Genomic DNA, 18451 nt, shown 5'->3' with positions numbered 1-18451 from the left:
AGTACCGAACAGGAAACCGGGACATTGCTGCCGATGCTTTGTCCCGACGGGTGCATGAGGGACTGGACAGGGACGAGGAGTGGGAGAGCGTTCCTGTCCTGAGGGTGAAGGCCATGTGTAAGTTTGCCATCACCGTGAAGACAGAGAAGAAGCTGAGGCACGATCGAGCGGTCAATCAATAGGGAGCTTCTGATGACGCCATTCTCCAAGTTTACTGTAACCTGAATGCTCTGAAGAAAAATCAGCTACCAGAATTGAATGTTGGTGAAGAGGAAGCTGCTCAGCCAGACGACACGGTATTGGTAGTATTTGGTCAGCGGTGGAAAAGGGAGACATGGCTCAGGCGGAGAAGACAAAACTCGGGGCGTGCTTCCATTACTTTGAGAATGACCTCGGTTGGAGGTGAGGGACCAGATCATCTGGCGGCAGAGAAGACCTATGGATTGCTCAGAGGCCGGTATTACCAGTTCCGGATGAAATCGGAGGTCGACAAATACTGGAAGTCGTGCATTTGATAGATCCGGCGGAAGTCATTGCCTCTGCGGACAGCTCCGTTGTCCCACTTGTAGAGTGCGGGGCCACTGGACCTGCTGTGTATGGATTTCCTGTCCATAGAACCTGAAGCCAGCAACACGGCGAATGTCTTAGTCATCATGGACCACTACATGAAATATGCACAGGTTTTTACTACCGACGACCAGAGTGCGTCCACGGTGGCCAATGTGCATGGGAGAGGTATTTCATTTCTAATGGCCTATCCCAGGCGCATAAATAGTGATCAGAGACGTTATTTTGAGAGCAGTCTCATCCATGAGTTACTGGGCATGCTTGGAGTACAGAAGTCGAAGACCACGTACTGTCATCCGCAGGGTGATCCCCAGCCCGAGAATTTAATTGGATGTTGCTAGACATGCTCGGAACCTTGGAGTTCATCCAGAAGAGCAAGTAGAGTCAACATATTGAATATCTGCTCCACAGTTACAACTGTATCCGAAATGAAGCTACCGGGTACTCGCTAACCAATCTGATGTCTGGGCGCGACGCAAGGTTCACCACTGTTTTGGAACTGATGAGGGCGGCTTACCACCGAAGACTTATATGAATTGTGTCTGACATGAGAAGAGAGCTGAAAAGGGCTTAGAAATTAACCGGGGTCGTGCTGCCAAGCAGAATCAACGAAATAAGAGGAGGTATTATTAAAACGTGAGGTTTTCCCAACTCGTGCCGGGACACTAGTTCCTCATAAGGAATTTGGCGCTACCTGGAATGCATAAGATGACTGACCGCTGGGTGGCTACACCCTATTTGTTGGAGAGTTAGATGGTAAAACTAACAATTTTCCTGGAGAAACCAAATGATGGGAATGGGCCTGCCAAGGTTCTCCTTCGGAACCATCTACTGCCCCTGGGACATGCGGTGCAGGTAGACCCTGAGCCCGACTTAGAGCCTACGCTAGTAAAATAAATCTGTGGAAAAGTGGGGCGACAGCAGAAGTTAAGCAGGCACTCGCCCCTAAGAGGGACACTGATTCGGAGGATGAGGACCTGGATGTTGTGTTATATGCTCATTTTTGTTAACTATCCAGTGATGAAGGAGGAAGTTCCCAGCCCTTCTCCCGCTGAGTCAGGTGAAATTAGGGGAGCTAGCTGTGGACAGCCTGGGTTACAGCAGGGGATGAAGCATGGATTGGCTACGGCACAGAGGGGTCCGAGTTGCAGGTGGGCACATGTGATAGGTCGGGGAAGGCCTCGCCAGGTAGACCGGAAGGGTCTCCAATAGAGTCTGAACCTGAAGAGTTAGGTGAGGTGATGCATAGTTCTCAGAGAATTAGGGGACCCCCAGACAAGCTGGCCAACCTAGCCCTAGGGGAACAGAGCGTGATACCTCCTGTTTTGGGGAGCTATGTCACTGTTTTGTACACCTGGATTAGACTTCGTGTTTTGCAGGCAGTGTTGGCGAATTATCTCAATGTCATGAGGACATGACTAAATTCTGGAGGGGGGGTGCGGGGGTTACTGTACCACTCTGTAAAGTTGCACTGTTAACGCTAATGTAATGATTTCCATATAATGTTCCACTACTAAGATAATTGTTTATCTGTAGCAGTAATTTTTGGGTTATGATTGGAAATAAAGGGGCATGTTTACCGCTGCGGAGACGTTATTCTTTCTTGTGTGTCTCGGAGCCGAGATTTCGTGGTCTTTCATCGGGGAGCGATGGAGAAAGAGGACGCGAATGGAGAAAGTTGGGAGACTCCAGGACAGAGTGGTCTGAGGAGCTGTGCGGTCGATGGGAACAAATGAAAGAACAGTGAACACCACAGTTGCACAATAGACTGTTTCATGAGAATGGGCCTTTTTTTTTGTATCTTTACTTACCATATAGCCAAATTAAGAGTTATAAAGCTCATCGCATATTGTACACTGTTTGACATTTTGCGTTTAAACTTTCGGTTAGTCCTGACGAAGTGTCTCGGCCCGAAACTTCGACAGTGCTTCTCACAATAGATGCTGCCTGGCCTGCTGTGTTCCACCAGCATTTTGTGTTTGTTGTTTGATATTTTGCGGTGTGTGTTTGTTTCTGGGCAACACATCACACAGCACCAAACACAGCGTCCAGGTTGGCGGGGCCAGAGGCCGTTCTCCCCTAGACGGCCACGGGCTTGCCAAACCTGAGGACCTTAAGGCTACATAAATGAGCTGAATGAGAAAGTGGAGGAATGTGATAGTAATTTTTCTGATGACACGAAGGTTGGGGTTATTGTGGATAGAGTGGAGGGCTGTCAGTGATTATAGCGCAACATCGATACGATCCAAAACTGGGCTGAGAAGCCAGAAGTGGCAGATGAAATTCCACATAGATAAGTGTGAGGTGGTTCATTTTGGTAGGTCATATATGATAACAGAATACAGAGTTAATGGTAATACTTGGAAGTGTGGAGTATCAGACTGATCTTGGTGTCCGAGTCCATAGGGAGCTCAAAGCTGCTGCGTCGGTAGACACTATGGATAAGAACACATACGGTGCGCTGGCCTTCATTCACCGTGGGATTGAGTTCAAGGGCCGAGAGGTAAAGTTACAGCTACAAAGAACAGAAGTCAGATTCATCTGATGTACTGTGCTCAGTTCTGGTCAACTCTCTGCAGGAAGTATGTGGAAACTATGGAAAGGGTGCAGAGGAGATTGAAAAGGATGTTGCCAGGATTAGCCAGCATGTCTTATGAAAATAGGTTGAATGAAAGTTGGAGCATGAGAGGTGATGTGATAGAGTTGTATAAGATGATAAGAGGGCATTGATCGTGTGGATGTGCAAAGGCTTTATCCTAGGGCTGAAGTGGCAAATACCAGGGGGCACAGTTTTAAAGTGCTTGGAAGAAGATACAGAGGAGATGTCAGAAGCAAGTTTTGTTTTGGTTTTTTATTTCCGCAGAGAGTAGTGAGTGCATGGAATGAGCTGCCGGCAACGGTGGTGGAAGCAAAGACGGCAGGGACTTGGAGAGGTACATGGAACTTAGCAAAATAGAGTTCTAGGGGTAACCCTGGGTAATCTCTGGGTAATCTTCAGCATTTTATGCCGAAGCGACTGCATTGAGCTGTAGGTTTTCTGTGTTTCTATGTACCAGAGAGATTACTGACAGAGGGGTGAATAGGCAACAGTGTCGACAGCAATGAATTTGACGCTGTTCGGGACGTTTCTGGACAAATATTGAAAACAACCTTCCAAGATGCCCTGCAGCAATGACATAGGAGGTCAAACACCGAAGAAAGTAACCAGGAGCCAGTATCTCAGAGAACTCGGCAAGATTAAACCTCATCACTGCCGTTAAGTTGCGTGGGCGGCTTGGGAGCGTGCAGCTGAAAACAGAACACAGACGAGAAAACTTTTACGAAACAGAAAATATTGTGTTTGTTGTATTGTATTTTATTATGCTGCATTTTATAAAATGCATAGCCTGGGGTATTTTATTGCTCGTTGTTTTAAATTAGCAACAAACCATCTGCATTCCATTTTAGCTGAACACTTCGTAATCGGTATTTAGTATTTCAGTGTTAACAAATTGTCATGGTCTGGTCCGTGAAAACCGCATTCCGGTTCGCGGTCCGGTTCAGCTCCTTATTCCAGGTTTTCCGGATTTCCTCAGTTTCTGGCGAGCAAGCTGATTCTTGTTTGGGTTGGCCTCATAAATAGCTTCAGGATTCAAACTTGGGCTGCTGGATTGTTCCCGGCCAAACCCCCTGTCTGTATTCCTTCCCTTCACCTTCTTGCCTGGAGCCTTGACTTGCCTCGCCTTGCCTCGCCTTGCCTCTGCCTGGAGCCCTGCCTCGACTTGTCAGTGCCTGGACCCTTACCTCGCCTTGCCTGTGTCTGGGGCATCGCCCTGTTTGGAACTGTCTGAACATGTCCACGCCTTCGCTAGTTAGGTCCGGCAGTTTTGCCGCTACCTAGCATTGGAAACTGCCTCTCCATGTCCACGCCTTCGCTAGGTCGGTCCGGCCGTTTTGCCGCTACCTAGCGTTGGGAAATGTCTCGTCGTGTTTGGTGTTCTGTGTAATGAGTCCCGGCCCTACGTCCTGTATCTAAGGAGGGGTTCCGGTTCGGTGTTCCATGTCCCTGTCTCTCCGTAGGCTTTGTGTCCATGTCATGTCTATGTGCCTCGCCCAACACAGGAGTACTTTGCACAGCCCGGTGCTGGGATTCCCTCGACTCCTGTGCTAGGTTTCCCTTTTCCCGTCCAGGAGTATCCCGCCCAAGTTGTGTGACCTCGTCCTGTCGTCGCCTGGTTCTGCACTTCGAGCCGTAGTCAAGACCCAGATTCTGCGTTCTTGTCCAGTCTCTGGCTCGCAGTCCAAGCCCAGGCTCTTAGTTCCCAGATCCATGTCCTGGTTCCCTACCCTAGTCAGGTCCTAGCCCAGGTCTGGAGTCCTTGTCTCGTCTGGGGCCGGTATCATGTCCAGTGTCCTTTCTTCCCCACTTCCCTTGCCTCCTTCTCACGCCTCGTCCTGTTCAGTGTTTGTGTCTTGTATTTGGGTCCACTCCCAATCCCCCCCATTGACACAAATTCGTTACACTTATATCGGATGTTGCTTAATTTCTAGCAGGACGGTTCCCTATTGAAAGTATCTTCTTCCCTATTTGAACCATAATTTTCTCGAACAACGATTTATGAGTCCCGACCTCATCAGGCACTGAGTGGCTGGGAATCTCGCAAGATCTGAAGAATCGTGATTCGGTTGGGGTAAATTGGGATGTGGTTTACCTTACCAGGAGAATGCGCAGCTTCTCCACCTGTGTTATGCTTTGGTGCGTAGGAACCTTAATACTAAATGGTTACATCTATGAGCGAATGAGTGGCGGTCATTGGACGTTTTGAGATATCGTGCTGTTTGATGTAAATAGGAGCATGAGAAGGAGGCCATCTCTGTTCTGTCCCGATTTGGTAAAATGTGTCGAGTTGTGGGTGTTATAATGTGGAAGATGATTCCACATCCCGACCGCACCAGTCTTGATTAGCTGCCCTAAGTCTTCAATATCTTCTGGTGGGTGTGTATAATCATAAGCAGACTGTTCTTGGCCATAATTCGAAGTCCGTTCGACTGAATATCATGATAAGATTAATCTAATATTATTATTGTCTGCCCACCTCAAGTGTTTGGCCGCGGATAAAACCGCACTCGCCTGCTTGCGTGCTGTCGTGCCTGTAATGTGGCTTCCTGACGGATTTTCTCTGGGTTTGATTCAGACTGTCTCACTTTAACAAGAATTTCTCTTTCTGCAAATGGTGCCCTGTCCAGCACTCCTTCGGCCCTTGTATGGCTTTCCGCCGATCAGTTAGACGGTTTAGATAATCTGGATGGATTTATCAAAGAAACTGGCGTAGTTTCAAGGCTTCCCTTCTCTTCTGTCGACATTTTAAAGTTACGTCATGGGTGTGTTCGGCGAATCAATACGAAATCCCTCGCGGAAGCAGTCACCGTTGTGTGTGACATTTTACTCTTCTGCCCACGCTCAAAAGTTTTCGCTGATTTATTAACCAGGGCAGATCGATAACTCCTGTCACGGCGCAGTTTAGATGATGGTTGTTTTATTATCCAACAGCGTGTTACAGCACGCAAGAGGCCGATTAAGAAATCTAACAAAAAGCAAATGCTTTCGACCTCGTACAAGAGCATCGGACGAATGACTCAATATACAAACGTTTACATAATAGCTGACCTGATCTTAACAATGCGATAATAAGTAGTCAAGCTTCCAAGTAACAGTGAGATCTTGTAATTAGAAATACAATAATATACCACATGAGAGAAGACATAACTTTTGGATGTTACAAAATAGAGGAATTTAGAGATAATGACGGGATATGCAATGTGGTAGAAAATCGGAATATGTATAACAGAGAACGAATCTTATGGCAAATTTTCATCCTCTCGCAAGGATGCTGGATTACTATGTTCTAAACAGAAGTTTGTGATATTAAACAAATATTTGGTGTACTTGTCTGCAGAGAAACGCAAAAAGAACAATTGCTAAGAACAAGGTAAGCAAAGGACAGCATACTTCGAGGGAATTAAAACTCTGGATATCACTGAAGAAAAATATTTAGCAAAGGTACGGGACTAAGTCTTGTGAAAATCCTTGGATATTTTTTTACTTTTTTTCCTACAGATTAAAAAGCAAGTATATTTGTTTGCACCCTTCCAAATTTAATACATCCTTAAAACAATTCTGCGGGAATTGGTGAGCATTAATTCTGACATAGTTTTCAGCAAGGACGAGAAAGACCATAGAGAAACACAGAAAGGTTTACATAAGTTGTACAGCAAATATTGGAATATGTTATATTGAAAACAACTGTGATAACATAGTACTTCTGCGTAATTTGGGACAGTCAATATATACTGCACTTCGAAAGGGGAATTGTTCAACAATTATCTTAGATATTTTCAAGATGTGGCTGGTAAGGGAATTAAAGTTAGTAAACATAACGCATTAGGTTTTACAAAAAGCTCTGAATAACTTCCACATTAAAGTTTGCTGCATCCGATGCCACCTAATGGAGTCGAAAAACACATGTAAGCATACGGATTGATTACGAGAAAACGTAAAAGACCATGAAAAATGATTTATTTTCCCGTAGGACCCTTCGTAGCCAAAGAAGAGGAACTTTGCTGCTGAGAATCTAATTGAAAGCATTATGTGTGATGCGACCAAGATTATGGATGATGCAGAGTTCGGTGGGAAAGTCAGATGTTCAAGTGGACAATATTTTTAATCTTTATTGTTTATTATTGTCACTTGTAATGAAATGCAATGAAAATCGTGGCTTGCATAGAGTCTATACAGATCATTTCATTCAAGGTGTGCATTGCGGCAGTAACACCATACAGACGCATGGAACAATTACAGGGAGAGTTTAGTTCGGGTAGTCTATTAGGCGCAGGACCATTGCCGGGACTCTTTTCAGGTTAATAATTCCACTGACTGTACTGGTCGACGAAGCAACTTTCTTACAACTGGGGATAGAAATGTTTTGGAGCCCGGTTATAAATATTTTCAAGTCATTTGTATCTTCTCTCCAAAGAGAGTCCGCCAAGTGAAAATGTCCAAAGTTTGTTGGATACGTTAATGATTCAGTGAGGTGTAGAACCTCTTTTCCTAAATTGGAGGTCAGTTTCTTTGATATCCTAATGAGTTTTTTTTCGTCGTAGCATCGATGTGGTTGGACCGGAAAATGGCTGTAGGTGGCATTCACTGCAATGCTCTTAAAGCTCCCATCCTTACGTCGATGGGAGCCGATTGCCTGACAATGATTTTAATTTTGTGAATCTTAAAGAAGGGTTGCTGTCATGACAACACGTTCCTCAACACTCTACCTTCCTGTACTCCGACACATGCTTATTTGTAATAAATCCCACGACGATGGTGAAATTAGTAAATATTTGGAGCTGCAGCAGAATCTGTCGCAAGGTTGTGAAAGTATAGGGAGTAGGAGAACAGGCGGCCGAGATGCTGCATTGTGAGGCACCATTGCCGAGAATAATTGTGTCGGAGGTGCTGCTGTCTCTGAAACAGTATTCGTCCAGCTCTAGATCCATCACACATTATTATTGTCTGATAATTGCAAATCTTCCCAGATGTTTGTCTTGTGTGAATTCATTGGGATGCCTGAAATCTGTTGGCGAAGCAACAGACTGCAGATGCGAGTTAGTTCAGTATTTCAAACCTTTGTATGCAGAGGAATGCGAAGAGGTTTGAAAGAGGTTTATGAAAATATGTAAGGTATATATAGTGGCATGCAAAAGTTCGGACACCGTTGGTCAAAATTTTTGTTACTGTGAATAGATAAGCGAGCAAAAGATGAACTGATTTTCAAAAGGCATAAAGTTAAAGCTGACACCTTTCTGTAATATTTTAACAAGAAAACTTTTTTGATATTTCATCTTTTATAGGTTCAAAATAACAAAAAAGGAAAACGCCACCAAGCAAAAGGTTGGGCAAACAGTATGGCAAGAAATAGTAACAACCCCTTTGGCAAGTATCACAGCTTGTAAAAGTTTTTTGTAGCTAGCTAAGAGTCTTTCAATTCTTGTTTGGGAGATTTTCGCCCATTCTTCCTTTCAAAAGGCTTTTAGTTCTGTGAGATTCTTGGGCTGTCTTGCATGCACGGCTCTTTTGAAGTCTATCCACAGATTCTCGATGACGTTTAGGTTGGGGGCTGTAAGGGCCATGGCAAAACCTGCAGCTTGCGCCTCTTGCGATAGTCCGTTGCAGACTTCGAGGTGTGTTTAGGATCATTATCCTGTTGTAGAAGCCACCCTCTTTTCACCTTCAGCTTCTTTACAGACAGTGTGATGTTTGCTTCCAGAATTTGCAGGTATTTAATTGAATTCATTTTTCCCTCTACCGGTGAGATGTTCCCTGTGCTATTGGCTGCAATACAAGCCCAACGCCTAATCGATCTACCCCCGTACTTAACAGTTGGAGAGGTGTTCTTTGCATGAAATTCTGCACCTATTTTTCTCCAAGCATACCTTTGCTCATTGCAGCTAAAAAGTTTTATTTTAACTTCATCCAAAATGCATCAGACTTGTTTAGATGTTCCTTTAAACATTTTGAATAGAACTTTTGCTTTGGGCCCTTGTCCTTTTTTTGTTATTTTGAAGCTATAAAAGATGGAAAACAAAAGTTTTCTTGCTTAAAATAGTAAAGAAATGTGTCATCTTTAACTTTATGTCTTTTGAACATCAGTTCAACTTTTACTCGCTTAGCTATTCACAGTAACAGAAATTTTGACCGGGTGCCCAAACCTTTGCATGCCTCTGTAAGTTCCAGCAGACTTTTTCCACTGCTGTTAGGTGAGAGTACAAATTGAGTTCATAGGTTAAGCATGAAAAGAGAAAGGTTTAAGTAAAATATCAGTGGAAACTTCTTCACTCCGAGGATGAGAGTGTGGAACGAGTTGCCAGCACCATCTGGCTTCCTCACTGCTTGGAATGAAAAAGAAAAAGAATGCAACTGAATGGAATGTCCAACAAAAGTTAATGAACTTGGTAAAGCCTTCTCAACTAATGAGCATATCTACATTAAAGCTGTCGGAAGAAAGCAGCATCTCTCAACTGGAAGCCTCACCACCAAGGCCATGCTACTTTCTCACTGATGCAATCAGATAGAAGGTACAAGAGCGTTAGGACTCGCACCACCAGGTTCAAGAACAGTCACTATCCCACAACCGTGAGGTTCTTGAACAAAGGGGTTCACTGCACGTGCTTGTAGTCAACCAGTAATTCCTAGACTCAATGATCTCACTTTAAAGACATATTTCCTTGTCAGTTAATGCTCATGTTACTTACTACTGTTTAGTCTTATTTGCATTTGCACATTTTGTTGTTTTCTACACTCCAGCTGATATTTTACTAATCCTGTTAGAGTTACTAATGTATAGATTTGTTGAGTATGCCCGGAGGATAAAGAATCTCAGTATTTTCTATTGTGACATATATGTACGGTGATAACACAATTTGCACTGCACTTATTCAACTTTTATGTGGTGCATGGCAGCTCCATTTCAATTCAGGAAGTTTGGATAGGTATATGCATTGTAAGGGTATGGAGGCTTATTGTTCTAGTTCATGTGGAGCGAAATAACAATTTAAATGGTTTGGCACGAACGAGATAGGGCAAAGGAGCTGCGTCTATTCGATATGTTCCTGTGACTATGACTCTATATATAACGTTAGTTGTTTTCTGTAGTTATTATTCAACTTAGAATTGCTGTCTGTTATTCGTGATAGGATCAGATGACTATCTAAATAGCATATCTGTAATTAGTAGCAGAACGAAACATTCATAACCTCTGGTGTTACTGCTAATTTCCTAGGAACACCTTCGCACTCTGACGGGAATTATCTGCTTATTCTCTATGACATTCCCAGCTGTTAGCTAAATATACCGAAGTCAAAACATGAGTCCCTTATGTACCATATCATTATGGGAGAGTTAGCGCATTGCTAATTGGTGCAGTTGTAAACCACTTTGAGACATGCTCTGATCTTGATAGAGACAATATAAATCCTTGATCGTTGTTCTAATCGTGACAGCCCCTTAAGCTGGGCAATGTCTCCGTTTCTGATTTTGCTGTTGCTTAGTGCTACGCCAGCAATACACGGAATACTTTGCAAGCGTAGAGCAAAAGTTACTTTACCTGATTTGTTCAAAGATGGAGATATCATCCTCGGCGGAATATTCACCATGCACTTGGATCGCAATCACGACTCCAATACATTTACCTCTACCCCGAAAAGCACTGCGTGCAAAAGGTAAGTTTACTTTCCGTCGTTTGTAAATTCTTTACCACTCCGTTTAATAAAAACCAGGAGCAGATGCTTCTATTGGAGAGCTAATTATCATTTGGATATTTTGTGTGTTCTTAATTTATTAATGCTACTGAGGCAGAGTACTGGAATGGGAATTTTAAAAGTATAATCTGCTATAATTGGCAATGACGTGTGGGTTCCAAGTCATTGGAGGCATGTAAAGCAGAGATAGGTAGTTCTTGATTAGCCAGGGTATCATAGGGTATAGGGAGAAGGTAGAGGAGTTGGAACGACTAAAAGAATGGAATCAGCCATGATTAAATGCCGGAGCGGACTCGATGGGCCGAATGGGCTTCTTCTGCTCCTATATCTGATGGTGTTATTGTCTTATCTACGGGAATTTTTTTGAATTAACATTTTTTTGTCTTCACAAAAATATCTATGTTATTCAGCAATTTGATTGCTACTCTGCGATTCAAACAAAATCCTGGCAAAAATAAAGATTTCAACGGAATGGATTAATTTTAATTTTCTCCCTCGTACGGTTGAAAGGATCAACGTATGTAGTTCTGGTTTCCAGCCAGATGTTCGAGAAAAATCACGCTGAATAATTTGTCAGTTGGCGATGCAGCTTCTCTGAAGAAAGTGCTTGATGAGGTGCCTCCATGTCTGCTTTTGTAAATGTGCAGTTACCTAAAAGGGTGTGGCTATTAGAAGGTATCTACCATGGTCAGTTCTGGTCCAGTTAATGGGTGTACACTGTGATGCTTCATGTTGTGGTATTATGTATTGCAAGACAGATACTGAGTGTTCTTTGAAACGGATGTATCAGTGGAGACGCATAAGGAGGCAGATGATGATATCTGGATTTTATATAAAACAAACTCTGAAGAAAATCGACGAATCAAGTAAATTGACCGTGAACTTTTCGGGTCGAGACCCATCATCTGGCGCACATCCGGCCTAACTTGATGAGTACCTCCACAGCTCATATTTAAAAACAAACAATAACACCATCAGTCATCAAAACAGTGCAACATTTCAATCGAAATAAGTTTGGTTGTTGTTTGTTCAAGCTTGCATGAAGTATTTCGGTTTTTTTAAAGTAGCAATTCCATTCCCTGCAAACTTCATCTTTGCAAGGTGGATAGTTTGACAGGGTGTCTTCAAATACAGAAAGAAAGACTGTTTTAACCATGTCGCTGGTAATTGTCATGCAGTTCTTAAGGGTATCAACAGATTTGATGTGCAATTTTAATAACTGAAGCAGAGTGTCATCCTCCGCTCTACAGTAGTGATGAGAACAGTTTCCTTTAACTCCATCTTCCTATTTGAATTTTGCGATCCTTTCGGCCAATTATGGGTTCTCCCCTACTTTGAAACGTCCGATTTATGTACAGTCCTTGTCCAAGTTACAAACTGCTCACAGAGACAGAATCCTAGAATCCTATCATAACCCTGAGAGAACCTGCAACCATTAAGACAAGAGATTCTGCAGAAACTGGACATTCTCAACAACAAACACAGAGTATTAGAGAATATCAGGGAGCAAGCATGGAGGGGACGGTTTTGTGTGGTGATCTGCAAACATACTGGGGTTTTTTTCTGAATAAGGTGACGATTGTAAGGCACTACTACTTTTATTTTGATAGACGAGGATAACTACCAATTTTAAGTTACAGCATAAATGACTTTTCCATAAGGAAATGATCCATGGTTGAGGTAATGTGCTGGCATGAACAAAGATTTGATTCCCGATAGATGGCAAGGAGTTGCGACTGCTGGGATGTTTTTTTTTTTGGTAGATGGCAGACAGAAGTGGGCAGATTTCCACAGGAATTGCTGCTGAGTCCTAAAATGTTCATAATAGAGCATTAATGGTTTGGAAGAGACGACCATGTGTGGCATGTATATGATTGCTGGTAGGCTACAGTTAGTTGAAATGCAATTTGTTCAAAGAACGACCTACTTCTCCTCCTAACACTTACGTTCACGTTAGTAATTTGGTTTATTATTGCCGTGTGTACTGAAGTGCAGTGTAGTCCCACATTGGCAGTGTCCATAGGTTTGCTTCATCAGGTCCGGGTCCACGACGTACCTATCTGTGATTGAAATCACTTTCAAATGTTGTAATTGCATCTGGGTATTGTCTTTTCTCCATTATGAAAGAGAGTTTCCACTGCACTGCACACTTCACCGCCCCATATATTTGAATTTGAAGGTTATGTTATCTTGTTGACGTGCAAATTATGCTACTTTGAACGAACAACAATATTTGAAAATGAGATATGAGCATTTCTGATCGCTATGGTTCTGATCAAAACGATAGTGTGGCTGCATCCGGAGCACTGTATTTTGTTCTAGTCATATCATTATAGGAAGGAGGTGCAGCCTTTTGAAAGGATGAAGAAGAGGTTGACAAGGATGCTGCCTAGAACATGTTCAAAAGAAGAGGTTGTACAAACTTGGACTTTTTCCCTGGAAGGGTGACCTACAGAAGTTTATAAGATTATACGAGGCATAGATAGAATTGGCGGTCAGTATCGATGTCATAGTAACAAAATGTTTAATATTTGCATGACTATAGGCAAGCTGATTTTCTAAGGAGACATGTAGTTTCTTACGGAGTGATTAGTGAATGCCTGAAATGCACTGTCAGGCTTGATGGTAGTATTTAAAAGACCCTTAGATAGGCACAGGAATGTGCAGAGAAAAGAGAGATCGGAATAATGTACCGAGAGAACAAGTTAGTTTAGTTTGTTGTTAATTGATCATTTATTTAGTTTGGATGAACATCGTAGCCCGAAGAGCTTGCTCTTGTGCTGAAATTGTCTACGTCAATTAAATTTAAATGATATCACCCAGATCTTTTTGATATCAAGAAATATTGACAGAAATTATTTTCAAATGGCCAAGTTTATTTATATTTGAATTAATGACTGCCTACCCACAAACCGTCCAAATGACTAATGTTTTAAGGGTTCATATGAACTATTATCAATGTTAAGAGAATATAACACAAATGACACCTCTGAAGGCTGTCTCTGATAATTTCGCAGTTAGTAATCTGTCATTGATTAGTACAGAAAGTCCACAGAACATCTTATTTTCTGAGTACACTCTGCCCTGTGTGTGTAATTGTCCCTCCCGCCCCGCTCCGCCCCCCAACCACCCCGTCTATTTGAGACCGGCTCACTTTCCCGGTCATCGTCCCCGGTCTGTTTTGTGCTTACCACAATAAAACCGTAGTTGAGTTAACAAGCTTCCTCGTCTGCTATTACGGACCAAGTGGTCGCTACAATATCTTCAGCTGGTAGACTTTTGGCATGTAAAGTAACCAACAATTGGCATGTATTCGGATGCGAGATCTGCGCAGGGAACACTGGAGGGCAGGAAGATGGATAGATGTGTCGCCAAAACAGAAATAGGCAAACTGAAAGTTAAATTGAAGCCATAGTATGCATTTGTCCTCAGTGGTTCACCCAAGTTCTGTAATCCGCTGTGCAAGGGCATATTCTATGCGAATAAAGAGGAAATGGAATGTTCATTCTGTTAGTCTTCATGAGCAAAAAATAAGCTCTTACAGTTTAAATCTTTGTCGAGTTACCTAATCAATTTCAGAAGCTGGAAAACTTGCATAACCTTCTCTTTATTGTGAACAGTTTTGGGCACCATACCAAAGTAAGTTCTGTCACTGGAGACGGTCCAGAGAAGATTAACGAAAATGTAATTATGACGTATGAAATGCGTGTCGATTAATGTGGGACTGTACTCAGTTTGATTTTGAAAAAAAGATAGAGCATCACACTGAAACCTATCGAACAATTGAAGGCTTAAATAGAGTGGACGTGCAGAGGATGTTTTTAAGTGGGACAATCTCGGATTCAGAATACAATCTGAATACAAATTAGGAGCAATTTCTTTAGATGCGATGATGAGTTTGTAGAATTCAATATCACAGCCAAAAGTTGAAGCTATCGATTTGGAATATTTAAAGCGAACACCAATAGATTCTTGACCAGTAAAGGCAGTAGTGTGGAGGATGAGTGTGAGCAAGGTTGAGAAGGCTAATAATTTTGCAATGGGTCAAATTGTTGATCAGACTCGATGTGTTCAATGGTCCAGTTATTTTGGTAATTGTCACTTATTATCCTGAGCGTGTAGCTTGACATCTTGCAATTCTCACATTTTAAATCTTTGACGTGGTATCTCATTAAATTACGAATCTGAAAACGTTTCCTGCTCGTCTTACATTTACCCTACAGTTTTGATTTTGAAAGCTTCCGATTGGCGCAGACGATGATTTTTGCTATTGAAGAAATAAACCAGAATAAGAATCTCCTCCCAGAAATCACACTCGGGTATCAGATCCACGATGACTGCTCGTCGCCCTCGATCGCCTCGAAAGCAGCACTTGCATTGATCAACGGAGAAGAGGAATCAGTTGAATACTCTGAATGTACAGGTTCCTCGAACGTCGCTGCTATTGTTGGCTGCGGTGTATCTACAAATTCTATCGTAACTGCTAGGACAGTCGGATACTTCGGGATTCCGCTGGTAATGTATCAAATATTTGACTGCATTTTTACTCTTAAAATAAGTTCACCTTATCCGCATGGACATAAGTATCCGATATTTATTTGAGGAATTATAAACATAATCAGGTTTAATATTACTGGCATATTACATTAAATATAAGATTTTTCGGCAGCAGTACATTGCAATACATAGTAAGTAAAAACTAAATTCTAAAAAGAAATACGTTAACATCAGTTAAGAGCAAAAAAAAACGATAAAAAAGGTTCATTGTCAGTTCAGAAATCCGATGGCAGAGGGGAAGAAACAGTTGCAAAAACGTTTGAGTGTCTAGTTGCAAAGAAACTATATCTCCGTACTGATGGTACCAGTATGAAGAGTGCATATCCTGATAGATGAGGGTCCTTGAAGACGGTTGCCGTCTTTTTAGGACATTGCCTTTATCCGGAATTGCTTTAATTTCAGCAAATCACGAGAACAAAAATAAAATAAAATATTTCAGTTCTTGTGAATTTCCTGTAATGCAATTTCTCCAAACGGTACTTCTGCACCTTTCGGAATAATAAACTGTAAATATTTTAAGTTTTCCTTTCGTAATTTTTGTGTTTGGTAAATTATTCAGTTGTAATACAACATAGAACCCATAACAGAACAGCATAGCTCGAAATGTTGCGAACAAGTAATTAAACCCTAACAACTACATGCTTAATTAAACTAGTTCCTGTGACTACTCAGTGTTCATATTCCTCTGTGCTCCGCACTTTCATCTGAAAGATCCTGATGGGAGTGTATACTGAACCCCAAACAATAGGTAGGGTGTAGTCTGCACATCAAAACGATAGATAGAAAATGCATGACCAAAGCATAAGTTTACAATAGTTACCGTAGATTTCAATAAGCAGGGAGGGAACTTTCCGGAGTGCGGACGAGATGGAAGTTTTGAGCAGCTTGTATTTGCCCCCTTTATGGGATCAGCTTATCTAGATTGGGTGTGGTACATTGCACAGGAACTGATTAGAAATATTAAGGTTAAATATCCCTTAGGGCAAGCGTCCGGGGTGCAGAACGAAAAACTGGAGAAGAGGAGAGCGGTAGTTATAGGGAACTCATAAGTCAGGGAAACAGACAGAAGATTTTATTGATCGATATGTTGTTGCCTTCCTGGTACCACGTAAGAGATGTCTCAGATCGCATCCACAGCATTTTGGAGAGGGGAAGGGGAGAGCAGCCAGATGTTTTCGTTCATGTTATTACCAGGGACAGAGCAAAGAACATAAGAACATCAGAAATAAGGGCTGGAGTAGTCCATCAGACCCGTCGAGTCTGCTCCGCCGTTTAATGAGATCCTGGCCGTTCTGGTCATGGACCGATCTCCAACTACTGCCTTTTCCATTAACCCCTAATTCCCTCACTCACCAAAAATCTAAACAAACTTGTCTTAAGCATATTTAATGTGGTAGCCTCCAATATTTCATTATCAGAGAATTCCACAGATTCACCAATCTGAATTCTTCTTCATCTCCATCCTGATTCTACCTCCCGGAGTCTTGAAGCTATGCTCTTTAGTTCTAGACTCACCTACCATTAGAGACAACTTCCTTGCCTCTATCTCTATCTTCGTCTGAATTCCAACGAGTACAGTTACATGCAACTCAATCTCTTCTCACATTCTAAACCACTCATCCCTCGAATTAACCTACTCTACATCACCCCCAATGCCGGTATGTCGTTCCTCGACTAAGGAGACCAAAACTGCACTAAGTACTCCAAGTTCGACCTCGCCAGTATCCTGTACATTTGCAGCATAACCTCACTGCTCTTAAATTCAATCCCTCTAGCAATAAAACCATTCAACCAATAAAAAACAATGCAAAACTTCGTGATAAAACAAGGGATTTGGAGCATTAGAAAACCTAAAGAGAACAACTAAAATAATCCTTATAAATGATTAGAGAAAAGGGGAAATATTAAAAGAAGCAAACAAACAATATTAAAGTGGATACTGAGAGCGTTTCCAACTATGTAAAAATATAAAAGAAATATGAGAGTCGGGATAGGACAAAATAATAACGGGGACACAGAGATGTCAGATGAAGTAAATCAGTATTTTGCATTAGCCCTCACTGAGGAAGACACTAGCAGTGTTCCAGATGTTGAAGGGTACGAGGGAATAGAACTGTGTGCAGTTACAATTAAAAAGGAGAAGATGCTTAAAAAGCTGAAATACCTAAGGTATATAAATCACCCAGTACATAAAACCAGAAGAATTGCAGCTTAGCTTTCTGATCCAGCAGTAGAGATTGTAGAGCCATCAGTAATGATCTTTGAAAAAACTTTGAACGCTGCCAAAGTGCAGTAATAATGGAAATTTGCACACAGAAGGTGGAAGGCAGCAGAAAATAAATTATCTACCAGTTAGGTTGACCTCAGTGGTTAGGAAGATGTTGGAGACAACTTTTAGGGATGAGGATGTGGATCACTTGGTGACACAGGATAAGGTCGGACAAGGTCAACGTAGTTACCCAAAGAGAAAATATTGCTTGGCGAATCTCTTCCAATACTTCCAGGAGACTACCAGTAGGATAAACGGGATGCGGTGGATACTGTCTATCGGGACATTCGGAAGGCGTTTAACAAGTTGCCATACAGGAGGCTACTTGCCAAAATAAGATCCCGTGATACTGCAGGAAATTTATTGGCATATTTAGAGCATTGGCTGATTTCTAGGAAGTAATCTGTGGGAATTAAATGATCCTTTTCTGGCTGGCTGTCCTTGCTTGTTAGTGTTCCGCAGGGGAGGTGCTGGGATCGCTTCGTTTTTGCTGTATATCAATGACTTAGATGCTGGAAAAGATGGCTGTGACGCCAAGTTTGCAGACGAAACGAAGATAGGTTGGGGGCTTGGATCCTGCTGAGAAAACAGGATGGTTACAGACAGGCTTAGACAGATTAGGAAAATGGGCAAAAAATGGCAAATTAAATACAACGTGGGAAATGCATTGCTATGCACTAGGCAGAAGAAATAAATATGCCGACTATTTTCTAAAAGAGGAGAAAATCCAATAATCTGAGATACACAATGATTTGTGAGTCCTTGTGCAGA

General features: G+C 42.2%; 1 protein-coding gene across 1 annotated transcript in view; it reads left to right on the top strand.

Moving 5' to 3' along the window:
* Positions 1-334: 334 nt before the first annotated feature.
* LOC140724641 (extracellular calcium-sensing receptor-like) overlaps positions 335-18451 on the top strand; it is a 31569-nt gene continuing 13452 nt past the window's right edge. The window contains exons 1-3 of the mRNA XM_073039065.1: positions 335-402; positions 10645-10815; positions 15078-15369. Of these exons, the coding sequence (XP_072895166.1) occupies positions 335-402; positions 10645-10815; positions 15078-15369 (531 nt within the window). The remainder of the gene's footprint in view (positions 403-10644; positions 10816-15077; positions 15370-18451) is intronic.

This window comes from Hemitrygon akajei, chromosome 3 (genome assembly GCF_048418815.1).
Source record: "Hemitrygon akajei chromosome 3, sHemAka1.3, whole genome shotgun sequence".
Lineage (NCBI taxonomy): Eukaryota > Metazoa > Chordata > Chondrichthyes > Myliobatiformes > Dasyatidae > Hemitrygon > Hemitrygon akajei.
The sequence above is the reverse complement of the archived record's forward strand: the minus strand, read 5'-3'. Positions and strand labels throughout refer to the sequence as shown.